The sequence below is a fragment of the Aedes albopictus genome, chromosome 2 (assembly GCF_035046485.1).
Source record: "Aedes albopictus strain Foshan chromosome 2, AalbF5, whole genome shotgun sequence".
NCBI lineage: Eukaryota > Metazoa > Arthropoda > Insecta > Diptera > Culicidae > Aedes > Aedes albopictus.
The window spans coordinates 289,719,632-289,738,497 of NC_085137.1; the positions used below are offsets into that span (position 1 = coordinate 289,719,632).

Sequence of the window (18,866 nt, forward strand, 5' to 3'; positions counted from 1 at the left end):
ATCATTGCTGTAAAGGGCAAAACGACTATGTCATATGTAATAGAATCCCTGTAATTACATTCTGATAAATCACTGACAAATACATAATGCATTTTAGAATATATTTATTCAATATAAGAAAATTATAACACCCCGGGTAACCAGTAAGCAGTTGAAATGCGCCTTTACAGCAGGTCAAAAAATGGAAATAAGTCGTATATGCGCCATAAGTGCTGCTTAAATGCAGGTTTTGGCCCAATATACGGCTGATTTAATGCTTATCTCTCAGACTATCGAAAATGAAAACGAAAATATGTGTATAATTCCACATTTCTTATCTCGCCGTCTTTTCTATCTCTCTCCCATTTCTCTTTTCTTCACTTTGCGCTTCCAAAAGAGGTAATTCATGCAATTTCGAATGTGCTGGGCAGTATTTTTATGCTAGAAGACCCCAAAAGATCGTGCATTTGAAATGCTACGCAACAGCTGTCACATTTTCAGTAGCAGTGCAGTTGCTAATTTAGTACAGTTTAGCAGTTGAACTGCTATGATAGAGCAGAAAGCAGGTGGAATGAAGATATAATGCTGAAATACGGCTTGTTTAAATGCTTAGTGGTTACCTGGGACCTCTCGCACACAACTCATATGCTAATTGGGGTTTCCAGCATTATTTACATGCGATAGCAGGTAACAGAAAAGAGAAAAGTCATCTCTAAAAAGGTTTTGCTGAAAGAAAGGCGTGGATCGGTGGTTCAAACCGCTTCAAACGGAGATTAAGTTGATCGGGAGCCGAACCAGAAGTGTTGAAAACCGCTAGAGTTGACCGTAAAGTTGTTCACTCTTTTTGATTTCATTTGTTTACCATTAGAGTCAAGCTTTTATAATTGTATTGTTAGAGCAACCTTTGCTAGTTTGTACATTGCATTTATTCAGTTTTTGCAATGTTGAATTATTGAATTATCGTATATCACCTTTTAATGCACCCTAATGTAAAGAAAAAATGTAATGCATCAATACATTGATAATGTCAATCTAAAGGATTATTGCATGAGAAGTGTGGAATTACTGCATTTTGCATTGCAAAGGTTGATATTCAGTCTAATTCGTGCAATGATATAATGCTTGTGGTTACTTGGGCATCTTCCTAAGTTATAAGGATTCTGAGCTATACAATTTCTAAAATTTGCGAGTTCACTAGCGCCACCTAATGGCAGAATTGCGAAACAAGGTTTCTCTTATATGTAAGTCTATGTCATACTGGTCAATTTTGCTGAAGACACCAACTTTCTTAGTTATCGGGGGGAGCGACACTAGTTTTGCTGAGCCGAAAAACTTCAAAAAAAGTCGAAAAAAAACGGTAAAGGCCGCCTAGTGGCAGAATTTTGATACAAGTGTTTACTTTTATGTAAGTTTATGTCATACTGGGCAACTTTGCCAAAGACACCAACTTTCTAAGTTATCAGGATTCTGAGCTATGAGATTTCTAAAATTTGCAGTCACTAGCTTCGCCTAGTGGTAGAATTGCGAAACAAGTGTTTATTGTTATGAAAGTTTAAGTCATACTGATTAACTTTTCCAAAGACACCAACTTTCTAAGTTATCAGGATTCTGAGCTATAAGTTTTCTAAAATTTGCATGTTCACTAGCGCCGCCTTGTGGCAGAATTGCGGAACAAGTGTTTATTTTTATGTAAGTTTATGTCATACTGATCAACTTTGCTGAAGACACCAACATCGTAAGTTATCAGGATTCTGAGCTATGAAATTTCTAAAATTTGCATATTCACTAGCGCCGCCCAGTGGAGGAATTTTGAACTTCGCAACTCATCGTCAGTCAGTTATTGGCGTACCCAACAACTTTTCCGAAGACACTATCCTTCCAAGTTATCAGGGTCTTGAGCTGTCGCATATCGTAACGTTTGCTTGACAACCTGATATGGTTTCTGTAGTGCAATTTAACATCAAACTGTTGATGGTCCCTCTAGCGTCCAAGTTGCCAACTAATCCTATGAACAAGCCCTAAAACTTTGCCGAAGAAAATATTGCGCTAACTCTTAACACACCCGAGATAATAGGCCACACCCCCAAAAGGCCGAAAACCCATAAGCTCTTAGTCTCCTATTAAGCGGATTCCTATTACGCCCCCCGACCTGTGATCTTATAGTACTTATGAGAGTTCGACTGATATGTGTAATCTAGCTACTTTATCGGCGCTGCAGTCTTGGGGAATCAAAACGACTGTTTTAGATTTGTCCCGACGTTTCGACTCTGTTTCGAGAAGACTCGAAACAGAGTCGAAACGTCGGGACAAATCTAAAACAGTCGTTTTGATTCCCCAAGACTGCAGCGCCGATAAAGTAGCTAGATGTGATCTTATAAGAGTCTCGACTGCATATACAAAGTTATAAAATAAGTTGAAAGAGACTGGCCAGGGCCAGGGATAAAACCCAGTGCCCAGGAGTAATCAGGAACATTAAACATTAAACCACAATTCAATAAACATTAAACAACATTAATTCAATAAAGCTTTCAACAACAGTATAGTAAAATTTCCACAACTGTCGTATACACAATATTTGCGCCGATAAATAAATAACGTATGATGAACATCCAGCTACGCCTCTGACAGCATCACGATTGGTAACCCCTAAAAAATTTCTTGCGCCCCGTTGTTGATCCTCATCATCATATGCTCGATCATTATCCTAGTTTCGTTCCAACTACTTTGCGTGGTCTCCCCCAAACCAAACTGTCGTTAATTTATTCTTCATCATCACTTCGTCGTCGTCGCCGTCGCCGTGGACTGAGCCAGTGCCAAAACGGACCAGAATGGTCAATTCTTCTTTTTAATGCCAGAAGCCACATGGCCATGAAAAATCATGAAGTTAGACCCGTCGAATGCCTATATTTGTTGCAAAAACATGAAACTCCCTCAATACGAATTTTACCGGTGGTCACTCCGGTGGCCAAAGCGAACCAGAATATTCAATTGTTCTATTTAATACCAGTAGCAACATGTCCATGAAAAATCATGAAGTTAGAGCCTTCGAATTCCTATCTTTGTTGCAAAAACATAAAACTCCCTCAATACGAGTTTCTCCGGTGGCCAAAACAGACCATTGTGGTCAATTCTTCTTTTCAATGCCAGAAGCCACATGGCCATGAAAAATCATAAAGTTAGAACCGTCGAATGCCTATCTTTGTTGCAAAAACATGAAACTCCTTCAATACGGATTTCTCCGGTGGTCACTCCGGTGGCCAAAACAGACCAGAATGGTCAATTCTTCTATTTAATGCCAGAAGCCACATGGCCATGGAATGGACTGTGGTAGTGGTGTTCGTGGGTAGTGGACGCCAGTGCGATGGTGCATCTAAAATAATGTGATTTTTTTAGTGCTATCGCTTATAAACAGTGCCTCGGGTAACTGGTTCAGTGGTGTTGAATCGCAGTCTTTGCGGGAAAAGTGAAGTTCAGTGGCTCATACCGTAAATAGTGTTAAGAAATATTGTGAAATATATTTCTAATTCTAGCCATATCTGCCATCAATTTGATGTTAGATTTTCACGTACGTGTATGATATGTAAGTGCTTGTGTATGTGACTCTCATCTCCTCTTCTGGTGAGGTGAGTATTAACTCAGTCAATCTCTTCATGAGAGTCTGAGAATTCTGCGTTCTGTTACCACCCTGCGGTAGGTAAGTAAACGATAACTTGGGCTATGCTTGTATAGGTATGCCGGGTATGCTGTTCTTCTGGACATGCTCTTCTGCGTACCTGATTACGCGTCTATACTGCGTAGATAGTTGAAAAATTACAATATGTTATTTGTTTTTCAAATTTTATCACAATCGCAGTTCTTATATTTGTCATAGGAACATGACGATATTGCGAAGTAAACATCACCTCCACAGATAAAGCTGATGATGAAGTACTAGATTACTGCAAATTCTGCGGTGCTCTCGTTTCGTTCTGTAGAGTATCTTCTCTGTAATTAGCTTGAGCCAGTATGCTCATAGTGAGAGAATTTTGTCGACGTACTCTGTTCGATTATGTCGATAGTTAGCTCGCTATTAGAGGTGTGTACTGACAATTAGTGTTCAATACTATCAAGACGGAATTGCGTGTGTTCTATAAACGTATGCAATGTACATTTAGGGGAACAGCGTTTCCCAAATATATATTTTGCGGTACCCCAGTCAAACGGTAGCTCGCTTTATCTTTACTGATTTTAGTGTGCTCTTTTTTAACTGGTGAACCGCAAAATACGTGTTTAGGAAATGCGGAATTTTATGGTCACTATACAAGCTTTTCAACGGTTGTATTGATTATAAGACCTATTTCTGTATTTGGGATTCCATGTGTACCGCATATTGAATAAATGATCTGTGTTTAACACGCTATTTATTTACTTCAAAGTCTCCAAGCTCTCTTTGCAATTAATTTGTATTGGTGAGCAAGCAATCTGGCTTAGAACTTGGAGGGTATTCTGATTTCAGATTATCATTCTTTTCCTTTTAGCCGCCTCCGACTACTGAGCGTTTTCGATAAACCGCATCGTCAAAATGGCTGAGCAAGTAGGTAATACTGTTGCTGGTTCAGGACTGCAAGCTGAAGATTCCTCAAAAGCATCTACTGGACGTGCAAATGAAGATATTCAGTATGCTAGAAATGGACCAGCAAATGCAAAACCGTCTACTTCTGCTAATGGCGGAAGTACCGGATTCAACGTAAGAGGTAAAAATTACTCTAAGAATCAGAGAAAGAAGCACAACCGAAAGGTGGCTTCATCTGGTAAAAAACTTACCTTGGATGCAGAGGTGAGTGATACTCGTGCTTCATTGCGTTTTCAAATAAAGTTGTTGAAAGGTTTATTTGATAACACATTGAAGGATGAGTTATTAAGGGACCTAAATGTCCTTCTTTATCAGACGTCGCCAGGCTCGTTCATTCCATCATTCTTTGGCTTCGGACTCAGATTTGGAAAGATCTGGTTTTCGCCCGAAAACCAGGAAAGCCACGACTGGTTGAAGCAAAAGCTGATGGTAATCAACGAGACGGCGAAAGATGATTTCAAGTTCGTTATAGAACCTTTCAATCTTCATCAGAACAGCATTGGCCTGAACATACCTTGCAATGCGAATGAAGATTTATCTCAGAATGATATTCTGAATAGATTGAATTTTCAAAATCCTACTATGCAGGTAAACTCCTGGAGGGTTAACAAAATCAATCCAATTGAGAAGGGTCACCGCCTGCTTTTCTGTAGCATCAGTGATGATTCTCTCAATCTTCTGAAGCAGCAAAATTTTATGGTCAACTACGGCTTCCAGAAGATTTTCGCTCGCTTTTCATCAAAGAAATGAGCCCATGTGTGCATTTCTTCTATTTTTCTCAACGTCTTTCGTAACGAACGTCCAGTTTTGGGTTGCACGATTTTATGGCAGATGTTGAGATATTTTGATTTATTTCCAGTATCCTTTCGGGGGTGCAGGGAATAATGAATCATTTTTGTTTCAGATTCTAATTTATTTCCAGTATCCTTTCGGGGGTGCAGGAAGTAAATAATCATATAAGTATCCCATTAGGGGTGCTTGTATAAAATTTAGCCTCTCTTATCCTTTTCTACGTTTTCCTTCTTTCAAAACCCTTCTTCTCCCTTCCCTGCTTCCTCTTTTCCTTTCGGGTAAGTGATGATTGGCTATGAAGTGCGAGGCACAAATCTCCCGTTCGATGGAGAACGTGCCGCCTGAGGCGTATATCTGATACCACATGGCCATGAAAAATCATGAAGTTAGACCCGTCGAATGCCTATATTTGTTGCAAAAACATGAAACTCCCTCAATACGAATTTTACCGGTGGTCACTCCGGTGGCCAAAGCGAACCAGAATATTCAATTGTTCTATTTAATACCAGTAGCAACATGTCCATGAAAAATCATGAAGTTAGAGCCTTCGAATTCCTATCTTTGTTGCAAAAACATAAAACTCCCTCAATACGAGTTTCTCCGGTGGCCAAAACAGACCATTGTGGTCAATTCTTCTTTTCAATGCCAGAAGCCACATGGCCATGAAAAATCATGAAGTTAGAACCGTCGAATGCCTATCTTTGTTGCAAAAACATGAAACTCCTTCAATACGGATTTCTCCGGTGGTCACTCCGGTGGCCAAAACAGACCAGAATGGTCAATTCTTCTATTTAATGCCAGAAGCCACATGGCCATGAAAAATCATGAAGTTAGAGCCGTCGAATGCCTATCTTTGTTGCAAAAACATGGAAGTCCCTCAATACGGGTTTCTCCGGTGGCCTCATAAGACCACAATGTCCAACACTAGTTTTACATATCACAACAATATGGAGCATGTAAAATTATTGAGATTTCATCATGACTTAACCAACGCAGATGTTCATTCATTTATTTAGTTAACATCAAATTCATGATAATACTGAATCAACAATTTGCCGCCATAATACTCGATTTGCAGCTGCAGCTCTCCAACGTCGGTCACGCCCAACACTCGCCAGATCACGCTCCACCTGGTCCGCCCATCGTGCTCTCTGCGCTCCACGCCTTCTTGTACCAACCGGATGGTTAGCAAACACCAACTTTGCAGGGTTGTTGTCCGGCATTCTTGCAACATGCCCTGCCAACGCAGATGTGTTTAGCGCGGAAAACCGTTCAATTTCGTTACAGTCAACTCGTTGGCCATCTTGTGGGATCCCTGGAACCGGTTCCAGAAGGACGGGACATAACCAGAAACATACAGAAATAGTTCTCGACAGATTGTATTATGGCCTAAAGAAGTTTGATGCAAAAACTTCTATCCTGTAAATAATATGAATGTGCTTTCTAGCACAATATCGTGAAAAACATTACTTTCCGAATGTTCCGGATTTCCGGAACCGGTTCTTAAGAATTAGTCAATATTAATGTCTTTAATCAAAGTCCACGTGAATACCTTTCCAACGATTCTTGAACGGTCCTGATTACTTGTTCGGTTGCAAAGTTATAGCTTGCCAAAGTTAGGGTCTCTAAAGCGGCATTTTTCAGTTGAAGCAGATTCCCGGTGGCCACAGTGACCAAATCCGGAACTCTCCGGGAGTTTTGAAAACAAGACATGTGTGGCTTTCATTTGGGCCAAAGAAAATCAAAATCGGCCCAGCCACTGATTTTTGGGAGCCGTTCAAAGTTTGGGGTCAAAAATGACCCCAGGGTCTTATTTGTAACTTTTTTTTAGGGACTAAGGAAGGTTAAAAATGATTGAAAAATTGATGTTTTAGTCACCTTTTAGAAGACATTGTTTATTTTGTATTGAATCGCTACAATTAACATATTTTAAATTTTTCCCAAATCATTCTATCCTTGTTTAATAGTTTAAGGGAATCGAATACACTCTAAAGTTATTTTCCTTAAAATTACATGGAAAATAAAATTTTCTGTGAATTTTTTTTTAAATAATAATATTTCAACAATCATCATAAAATCTCAAAATATTTTCATCTCAAAAAATCCGTTCCCCAAATTGGCTTCCAGGAAAAACATAAAAGTGTGGGGATGTTCAAAAATAAAAATTAGAAAAATCAAAAACTGAAATTCACGAAATCGAGAATTGAAAAGAATCATCTTCCAAAACATGTTTAAATCGATTTTAGATGACGAAAAATGATATTTAGATCAAAATCAAAAATTTGGGTATTAGAGGGTTAAAAGACAGATTAGTTTCAATAATTTACAGGAAAAATATAGAAATGGAGCCAAAACTACTTTAAGTATTTATTGCAGCGTGTGCTAATGATAGGAACCCTGTACTAGTTATGGTTACATGTTTTAACTTCGGTTCCTTTTCGCACTATTTGCATGCATTCCTTATGGGGTTAGCCATAACTGGTACAGTATGGCGAAAAATGGTGCAAGGAAGCCGAAATTTTAAGGAAAATGATTTATTTCTACCATGATTTTTGGAAAATGTGGAGCTTAAATGAGTGCGACTATCTTTTGTGATCGTGATCTGTTGTTCACAAAATTTGTCATGTTGATTAACATCGTTAAAGGGTGAAAATCAATAATGGCGAATAATTGGTACTATATCCATAATTGGTACACTTACCCTACATAAATCATAAACGCTCAAAATTTCATTGCATTCGGTTCATTGAATCCGAAGATATAACAGTTAAAAGTTGACTATCGGATAATTATGCCTTTTTCTAGAATATTTCTAACTTTATGTATAAGACGCCGATCTTGTCCAAATTTGGACCATTGATAGACAACTAGTTGACCAACTTACAGTAAAAATGAGAATTTTTGATGCACTTTTCGAAAAGCTACAGCAAGTTGACCATTTTGTGAAAAGTGAAAATTTTACTTGTCCCGATCATTTTGTCTATCCCCTGTATTTATTTTTTTTTTTCAGAACAGCCATGTTCTCATTCAGTCATCAATGAAAAACAATATTACATTTATATTTAATGCATTCACTTTATCTTTTTTCCAGATACATCGCCAAGTAACAGACAACCCAGATTGAATACAGCTTATTAGTGAAACTTGTTAATGATTCCCGCGAAAAAATACAAGAGGCTTCTGCCTTAGTAAAATAACACAAATATAAATTCGAGCTCGTTAAGACGCTTAAACTGTCGAATGAAGTGGAAGTAATCCGCTGGATGTACGTGTGCCAGGATTTTCACGCTCTAAATTATCCGTGCTTGAAAAATCACACGTGGTGCGTGAGATGCAAGAGCGTTGGTGGCAGACGTGAATCGATTCCTAGTAATTACATCTTATCCAGGGTACATCCAACCGCATTACGATGCAAGTCATAATATTAAAGTACGTACAAGTGCTGTGCATAACAGTGTTTTTCTCCAACAACATCAACTGCGATAAACTGCTGGTGCACAATGAGCACGAAGACCAACAGCTGTACAGGATTGCATCATGTGCGGCACAATGTCTGGCGGAAGAAGCCTCCCACAAGGTAGGTTAATAATTAGAATTGATTGATTGGAATTAATTGATTGATTCGATAAGTAAACATACATTACAGAGATTTTAAACTATGCTAATAAGTGGATTGACAAAGTATCGATTAAGAGAAAATCATTTGATTACCATCTTACTACTAATCTTTGGTTCTACGAATGACTTTTGACAATGACTTAAAAACTTGTATCAGGATGGTTGTCCCAATTTGTTTCAAAATATATTTATTCTGAACCTGGGACAAACTTAACGTCGATATTGCGTTTGATCTGGCCTGTATCCGCAATAATCGGGACACAGAAATGCAGCTGTAACTCTGCACGAGATACATTGAGATTACTCAAATTTGGCCTAACAACATCTTAAGATGTGTTCATTTTACCTACAAAATTTCATGTGAATCGGTGTAGTACTTTTTGATGTAGCAATGAAACAGTAGAACGCGCGCAATTGAATTTTGAACAGCCTCTATTTTTGCTTGTCTGCGCTGTAACTTTTGAAATTGGCAAAGAAAATGGCTGAAATTTTGAACACAAATCTCTCAATCTACTTTTGTCGCATAGACAAAATTTCAAAAAAAATAAAAATCGATGTACTATAAACAATTTTATAGTCGAAACATGTATTGGGACAAAACGTGGTTTCAGCCCCTCAGACAACAATTAGTCAGCAACCTGTATTGTTTCAATTATACTATTGAAAGTACTATACGAATAATCATAAGAATTTGCAGGCACAATTTACACAAAATCAACTACCTACTGTGAAAATTTCATGAAAATGGGCAGAGAAATTCAAAAGTTATGAATAGGCAAACATAGCACATGAAACACACGAAAAAATTTCACTAACACTCACCTCTATCAACACCAGTAGCTTTCAAACCAACTGATCAAAGTTGATGAAATTTTGCAAGAAAGTATCTCTATAAGTATCATAACTGCTAACGAAATTTCATAATTATCATCGCAGATTTTTGAACTGTAGCGTAAAAGAACCATTTATTATGTGAATGAAAATTGGTCATGATTGTACAAAATGCCACGTCTATTTGTTTTTCATCAACAGTTAAAAGTAATGCATCGAGTTTTATGAAACTTTGCACAAATAATAAACATACACCAAAGAGTTCTAATTCAATTATTTGACCAATTTTATCGATTCATTACAGAGCTACAGTCGTACTCCTGTGTCCCGATTATTGCGGATACAGGCTTTATCCTACTCGACGAGACTCGACTTCGCATTGTTAAGGCCTGGGATACACTACCGTACCGTGGTACAAATTTACAAGAAAATTATTTCAAGGCTATCTTGAATGAAGACAATCATCAGTATGAAACTTATTTCAAGATAATTGTACCATGGTTAGAATACCACCAGTCTGCCCTAGGTTTAAGGTGAAGATATGACGAAGCCACATCTCGAATTTCCAAAAGCACAAATCTGAAGTACAAAATGACGGTTTGCATTGAAAAGTTGGTCGATTGGACACCAAAAGCGCGTACCGTAAAACGGGGTATCTTTGATAATGCGGGTAACTTTGATAGTGCGACAGGCATTGTACAGTTTATCTTATAACTAAGATTCCTACAACTAGTTAAGAAAAAGGCAAACGTAGTCCAATTCTATACATATGAAAGTTCATCTTAGATGTATTTTCGTTAAAACCTAGTTTTTATACAACTTTTTGGACAAAAAATAAAAATGGTTGTTATTTTCGTCATTTGTCAACCCCTTCAAACAATCTGCTATAAGACTTCGTTACAACTGCTTTTTCAATGAATAGACTCTTATTCTCGATAGATTCATCAAAATAGATTCCAAATCTGGCCTTGAATCTCTTAACGAAGTGTGTTTTTACAAAATGTAAGTAATTTTGTAAATTGGGACATAAATCTCCATACATCGATAAACGCCTAAAAGTATGCAATGCCCTTGTAATTTATTGTAGATAAATCAGTGTTGTTCAACATTTGTTAATAAAACATTAAAAAACTATCCAAAAAAAGAAAACTCGCCATGAATAGCATGTAATCATATGTTGATGCACCGTTAAACATATATTTTTACAAAGATAATGATTTTTAATAGCTAAATTCACTGTGTTTTTCACTCAGTACTCCACAAACCCATTTTTATATGTAAAATTTAGTAAATCAATGTTTGATATAAAAATTCTATCTGATATATTCCACAAGGCTTCTCTCATCATGATCATACTCCTAAGATTTCAATCTGTGATTATTTTTTAAGATTTGATGTGTTTTTCAGTGCACTATCAAAGTTACCCCAAAATGAAAATCAGATTCTCGCTCATATGGAAAACTAAAAGTCATCCAAATTATTTAATATTTTCGAATCTTTCAATTGCAATTGATAACTGATACCCCAGTACTTGTTTTAAAAATATAAAATTCGGGGAAAAACTGTTACATGGAAAAATATCAAGAAAATTCGCTGAAAAACTATCAAAGTTACCCCGTTTTACGGAAATTAAGGTTGGGTGACAAAACGTCGAAACCATAAGGGTAAAACGACTAACGGGAATGAACCAGCCTCGGACTGAATTTCCCCATGATAAAAAGTTAATAATAATAACTCAACATCCAAGAAACAAACGTCAAATGGACAATATCTCACGGGATAACCAACATTATCAACATTAGGTGATGCTGATCGATGATTTAAAAGTAATGTTCTAGATGTTACGTCTGTTTGTGAGTGTGGAAGCATTCATATCTTACAAAAATAATACGATAATGTCAAGTAGATCTTGTTCAATGTGGCTACATTTGCTATATAGTATAAAATTTGTTTGAATCGCTTGTGGTTATTTGCTGGTGGCAATAAAAAAAATACACCCAGCCTGCAGCCAAAGCAAAATATTCAAAGAATAAAATTCTAGTTATTCTGCTAACAAATGTGTGTGGTCCTAGGTATGGTCGCTCTTTGGCTCGTGCTGATTGGCCACGACAATTTAAATTGTGTACACTTCAATTTATCAAAAGTGATAAAAAAAACTCCCACATAATTTATTCATATACCATGATTGGAATCATCATGCTCTCTGTCATTCACTGTTTAATTAAAAGTTTATTCATAAGTTGTGTATATTAATTAATTTGTCCTTCAATGCAATCATGCAATGCAATGCCCACTCACTTCACTATTCACTTTCTATTTAGCTATGTTACACTATGTGAATATCATTATATTAGGAACTGGGGATTTTATTTATTATCGTGCAAAATCAGAATCAGAGTCGCCTTTTCTTTTGGTTCCTGAGTAATGACCAATTTTGTATAAATCAATATTCAAGACGGTCGAAAATCCACTAACATTTGGACAATTTCCATACGTTATCCAAGAAAGAAAAAGAAAATCCTTTTCTTTTAAGAAAAACGACATTGACATTCAAAACTAAACATTTTGAAAGCGAATTCTTTTGATTTATATAATTATTTGAATGCTCAATACGTGTTTTTGATACTCGTGCGACAATAGTGGAAGCCTATCAATTCACTGTGTTTTTTTTGTTAAAGCTTCTCCGCTTTACAGATTTGCCAATTAGGCTGATACAAATTTGAGTTTGACTTTTTTTTATTCCCCCCCCCCCTCCTTCAACAATTTTTGGCCGGATTTGCGACAAAATTTGGGACAAAATGCGATCAAAACCTTAAACTAAGAATCGAGTGAGCCGTATTTCAAAACTTGTTTTTGCTTATTCGTTTATTTGGAAGTAGGGGTATTAGGGGCATAATGGACACCCTAAGCAAATGAGTATGTTAGGTCTGTATAACAGACAAAAACTCAAGATATTATCAGTTGGCTTACAACTTTAACTTGTTTCCTACGTATTTCAATCATTTACAGCTGGTAGAATGTCATTATTGTGAAGAAATAATGAATTGAAAACCGTGTGTTTTTTGGGGCTGGCAGGAAAGGTACGGGGCGAAATGGACACCCATCGGGGCATAATGGACACCCCTGCATATTTTATGCTGTATCATTGAGAATATCGACCAGTTAAGTAATTTGCCAACGGAGATCGATACCACAGATATATTACTCCATCTTAGACGAGTTTACATAACTTCAAAGTTAATTAAATAAATTTTAGACTAAAATAATCGGATTTGATTTTTCAAACTCTCTAAAACGCCTAACAGTATGCAACGCGCGTACATCCATTCATAATTGCCAGTGTTCATTTCGCCCCGAATAGACTACAACATTGAAATTGCTATTTCAAGTGTGTTCTGATCAAAAATATAATACTTCATCGATTGCTAAATCTACGTATACATGTAGATAAGCTAATAATTCACTTGTATGTATGGTGGACACACTCAATCACTCGTAATACCTTATTTGCTGCTGCATCGAAATTATAAGAAATCCACCATATGAAAAACATACTTCAATTTCAATGATATTTTGGTTATATGGAAGGATTATAAATGATACTATTGAAAAATAGATCAATTACTTGTTCCTTTACACTTATGCATTAAAAGTTTTACATAAAAGTCAACGGTTTCGGCAAAAACAGGGGTGTCCATTTCGCCCCGGGTGTCCATTATGCCCCTAATCTTCCTATCTTTATATCAACACTTGTTTGAAATAGTCATGGCGTTGGTAATTGTTGAACTTATGATTGACCTTTATATTATTATTAAGCGGTGAAATAATACTTTGAAGCAGTGTTTCCCAAACTTGTTGGAGGTATCGCCCCCTTGAAGCTGCCGGAATTTATTTTATTTTAATTTATTTATGTATTTTTTTTTTATTTTAGAAAGCTGAAACGTAAAGCTTATTTAGAGAATAATTCCAATTCCAATTGGCGAAATAAAATGAATTTTTACTTAAATTTGACTGTTCGACACATAAACTTGACATTTCTCCTAAGGAAATAATAATAGAACTGTCAAGTTTAAGTCAACATTAATTGTAGTTCTCCAATTGGAACATACCCTTAAAACATTTAAAAGCCCAAATTGAACACCATATAAGTGTTTCTCTATTTATTTGTGTTTTGTTTTGTAAATTCAATTATGTTTTGGATATGGATAAAATATGCGCGCTACGTACGTAAATAAAAATGATCATTTTTACATGATGTATGTTTGAGCAGAGTCATAGACTAAACAATGTCTGCCATTGCTGCTTTATTAAAAAAGATTTTCTAGTACATTATCAATACTTGAAAAGATTTCAAGGCTTAGAATTTAAATTATTATTAAGCGGTGAAATAATACTTTAAAGCAGTGTTTCCCAAACTTGTTGGAGGTATCGCCCCCTTGAAGCTGCCGGAATTTATTTTATTTTAGTTTATTTATGTATTTTTTTTTTTTTTATTTTAGAAAGCTGAAACGCAAAACTCATTTAGAGAATAATTCCAATTCCAATTGGCGAATTAAAATGAATTTTTACTTAAATTTGACTGTTCGACATATAAACTTGACAGTTCTCCTAAGGAAATAATAATAGAACTGTCAAGTTTAAGTGAAAATTAATTGTAGTTCTCCAATGAATTACCTACATCGGCTGTTTTCCTACTCTCCGCATCGACCAATGTGGCGCTAGCTTCTATGCGCGAAAAATCGCTAAAAGTAAATCGCAAAAATATTGTGTGGCGAATACCATCTAAAGGCAAATTCTGCAAAGTGGAACACATTATTCGAAAACATATTTGGTAGTGGTTGTGCACAATGGTGACCACTATTAAGCCTACCAAATATTTTTTCGGGAAAAGCTGTGTATTTCAAGTAATTCAAGTTTAGATGCATTTCGCCATACAAAATTAAATTGATTTACTCCTGCTGATCAACTGTGGCTGCGCGCAAAGCGGGTAGTCCATTGGAACAGACCCTTAAAACACTTAAAAGCCCAAATTGGACTTCACATGAGTGTTTCTCTATTTATTTGTGTTTTGTTTTGTAAATTCATTTATGTTTTGGATATGGATAAAATATGCGCGCTACATATCTAAACTGTGAAATCATGCTGTGTTTAATCTGTGAATTTGTTTTTCAAGCACCGAATAATTAAAGGCAGAAGTTTTTTAGAACTCGCAATGACATTTTGTCACGTTCATTTTATAAGAAAACGCAAAAATAGTTTTTACGACCATTATGCACTACCCATCGGTGTATTTTCAAATATAGCCATCTCTCACAGCTTTTCCTGATTATTGACAATTCAGAAAAAGCTGGTAATCCTAATTGAAAAGTTTCGTATACATTTGCATATGTAGTAAGTATGTTTCAATTTAATTTTCAGGTATGTGGCACTGTGGCAGTCATTAGCAAATACAACTACAAAAAAACTAAATTATAGTAAATTTTGAATATGGCATTACGAAGATGAAACTTTTTACATGATAAAAAATCTTCCTTGGAGGCATTTCTAAAAAAAAAGTTCATTTTTTTCAGTTCATTTCAGGTCTCTGAGTTTCTGAAAAAAGATCAGCAAAATTTAAATTCCACTAGAATGTTTTTGTGACATATCCTCACTAACTGTAGGATCAGTTACATTAGAAAAGTTATCATTATTTTCTTTAAGAATCGTGAATCTCACCAGAAAATTTTCTTCCTCATCTAAAAAAAGTTTTCATGAAATCCACCAGAATGTTTTTCAATTTTTTTTTTACTAAAAATTTCCTCTAGAAATCTATGAATTTGAAACAAAATTTTCACAAACAGAAAAAAAATGTTCAACATAACATTGCTAAAAACTAATCTCGAAAGTTAGCCAGAATTCCATTAGGAGCTTCTCAATACTAATTTTCCTTCGGAAATTTTTGTAGCAGTTTTACAGAAAACAATTTCAAGAAATCTCTTATTGAAAAATTCTACAAAAACATTCAGAAGAACCGATTCTACACACATTTTGGGATTCCGTATAATTAAGTTGATTTCAAAGTACGTTTTGACTCAGGATTTAATTTTCATTAATTTCACAGACCCAAGATTTAGTGGTTTAATGTGCATTTAGTTCACTACTATTGAACAATCGCAATAGTTTTACGAGTGCGAAATCGTAAATAGAAGTGCGCGATCAATATACTCTCATTGGTGCGCGATTACGTCAAATCAATCCTGCGTCTTCAGAGCACATGTTCTTCGTAGATCGACACCAACTGCGCAGTCCAGTGGTGAACGTAATGTGCAATATATTTCTTTATACTGTTTATGGAATTAAATACAATAATTGAAAAATAAGGGCCCATATAGCCGAGGCGGTAAACGCACGGGTATTCAGCATGACCATGCTGAGGGTGACGGGTTCGATTCCCGGTCGGTCCAGGATCTTTTCGTAAAGGAAATTTCCTTGACTTCCTTGGGCATAGAGTATCTTCGTGCCTGCCACACGATATACACATGCAAAATGGTCATTGGCAGAGGAAGCTCTCAGTTAATAACTGTGGAAGTGCTCATAGAACACTAAGCTGAGAAGCAGGCTTTGTCCCAGTGAGGACGTTACGCCAAGAAGAAGAAGAAGAAGAATTGAAAAATTGCCCCTCTATTTGATTTTTTCGCCCCCAAAATTCATTTTACTAATATTCGTCCCCTTGAACCTGATTTTTGCCCCCTAGGGGCCCCCAGGGGGCGATTTCGTCCACTTTGGGAATCATTGCTTTAAAGCATCGGAGTATATTGTTATTGTTTATTTATTAATATTTACCGCTTGAGTCGGTTTTGATCAAGGGGTACATACTGTTTCTTGCCGTACACTTCGAAGTGTTGTAAAAATTGAAAATTATTTAGTCCTTTGGGAACGGATGGGTCACATTAGCCAAGCCGTGAAAACCAACCTTAACAAACGTGTTCTAGACCAGCGAGGTTGCATCCAGAAAGGCAAAAAGGGTTAAAGGGTTAAAGTCCAATAGTTGGAACGAAATGTCGGCGATTGTTAGACTGCAAGTAGGGTGTGTGTACCAGTTATCGCACTACCTAAGGAAAGCTATTTCTACAAAAATAAGATGAAGACCGACGAATGTCACCGATATGTCAAATAATTGATTAGTTTTCATACTTTACAGGAAAAATATAAAAACGGAGCCAAACTACTTTAAGTATTTATTACGGTGTGTGCCAATGATAGGAACCCTGTACCAGTTATGGACACATTTGTTAATTTGGGTTCCACTTCGCACTATTTACATGCATTTCTTATGGGATTTGCCATAACTGGTACACTATGGCGAAATAAGGTGCAAGGGAGCCGAAAAGTTAAGGAAAATGATATATTTCTATCATAATTTGAGCAAACTGTGAAGTTTGAATTATTGCAACTATCTTTTGTGAACGTGATCACACGTTCACGATTTTTTTTCTTGTTGATTTGTATCATCAATGGTTGAAAATCAACTATGCGAGTTTGAGGTACTATAGCCATAACTGGTACACTGAGCCTAATTTTTTCTTCAACAAATCAACTTTAAAAACTTTAACGAATTTGATGATTTTTTGCGCACTTACTCATAACACCGAAAATAAAACAGAACGTTAAGGACTTAAATCCGATATGGCGTAATCACGTAGGGAAGTGGAACCATCTCGGCAGGGGCCCTATTTTGGGCACTTTTCTGCTATAACTCAGCCAATTTTGAACCAATTGACACAATTTTTGGAACGCGATACGTATAGTATCTAGCCGTGTACAAAATTTCATGTCAATTGGTTTGGAATTGACTGAGTTATAGCGAAGAGTGCCCAAAATACCGGCCGCTGCCCAAGTGGTTCGCTATCCTACTTTTTTGATATATACTGCGTACATGAATCCATCCTTAATAATATTTTTTTCCTTACATATTGGTTATTTGGTCAATTCGTATGTTTCCAGTTAAACAGACACCATTTATCCTGTTTAAATCAATCTATGCTGTACTGACTGTGTATTTTCAACGAAAATTATCTGATTCATATTGCCATTTTTGTGTATAAAAGTCCAGAAAAAAGTATAAGGCATCAGGGGGGCACGTGTATCGCTGGCCCATAACATGAGACATGATTTAAAACATATACAGAGGGATCATAGATGCACATCAACTCATAGTAAAGCTTGATATGTTGATTTTTGAGAATAAATATAAATATATAATTGCACTTACACTTACACTCCTTTACCTCCAAACAAATCTCCTCCATGGTTACACATATTTTTTTTCTTTCAATGTGAAAACAGATTAAAACATTTTTAAAAATTGCGGGTTTTCGACAACAAACAAAGTTGAGCTCGAAAAGTCACGTAGGATATGTATCTCAATTTTTAATGTAGTCACTTACACCCCTCTACCTCTAACCTCCTCAAATGTAATGGCCTTGTTAGCTTATAGTTATTATACGTGGATCATTAATTTAACATATTTTCCCAATTTAATAGCAATCACCACTTCTAGAGAACATTTAACTGTAAAATCATTCTGTTTCCATTTGCTTTGCGATTATTATGAACCAAGCATATTAAATCCTTTTTATTGGCATGACTGCACCTTTACGGCGAAAAGGTGTGATAAATGGAGCAAACAATCATTATCCTGCAGTTCCTGGTTTGTTGCCACATGCGCTACGTACGTAAATAAAAATGATCATTTTTACATGATCCCTGGCCAAGTTCGCAGGGGTTGACGGTATTAAAGTGAAGGAGTTTCATTTTGATTATTGTAATGTAGTGTTCTTTAGTGAAACATATCACCTTTTTAACACTTTAATGCGCCTCCAACGGTTCATCGCGAACCGGCTGCTGCAGATGGAGTATGGCTGATCATATGCATCAGACATGCTCGATAAACAGGAGGAACCGCCGGGGCTCAGTAGAGTCTATTCCCAAGCAATAGTTCCAAGTCGGTTGGATTTGAGAAGGTTTTGATGATCGTTACAAACCCTAATAAAAG

General features: G+C 36.3%; 1 protein-coding gene across 2 annotated transcripts in view; it reads left to right on the forward strand.

The window, feature by feature from the left end:
- The window catches only part of LOC109410267 (tyrosine-protein kinase receptor torso), a 174,679-nt gene that overhangs the window by 13,798 nt on the left and 142,015 nt on the right, over positions 1-18,866 (forward strand). Inside the window, exons 2-3 of one of the 2 annotated variants that reach the window (XM_062852054.1) lie at positions 8,475-8,486; positions 8,772-8,960. In XM_062852054.1, the coding sequence (XP_062708038.1) occupies positions 8,793-8,960 (168 nt within the window). In that variant the 5' untranslated portion in view covers positions 8,475-8,486; positions 8,772-8,792. Of the gene's footprint in view, positions 1-8,474; positions 8,961-18,866 lie in introns of both variants that reach the window. The other variant, XM_062852053.1, reaches the window with a different exon arrangement.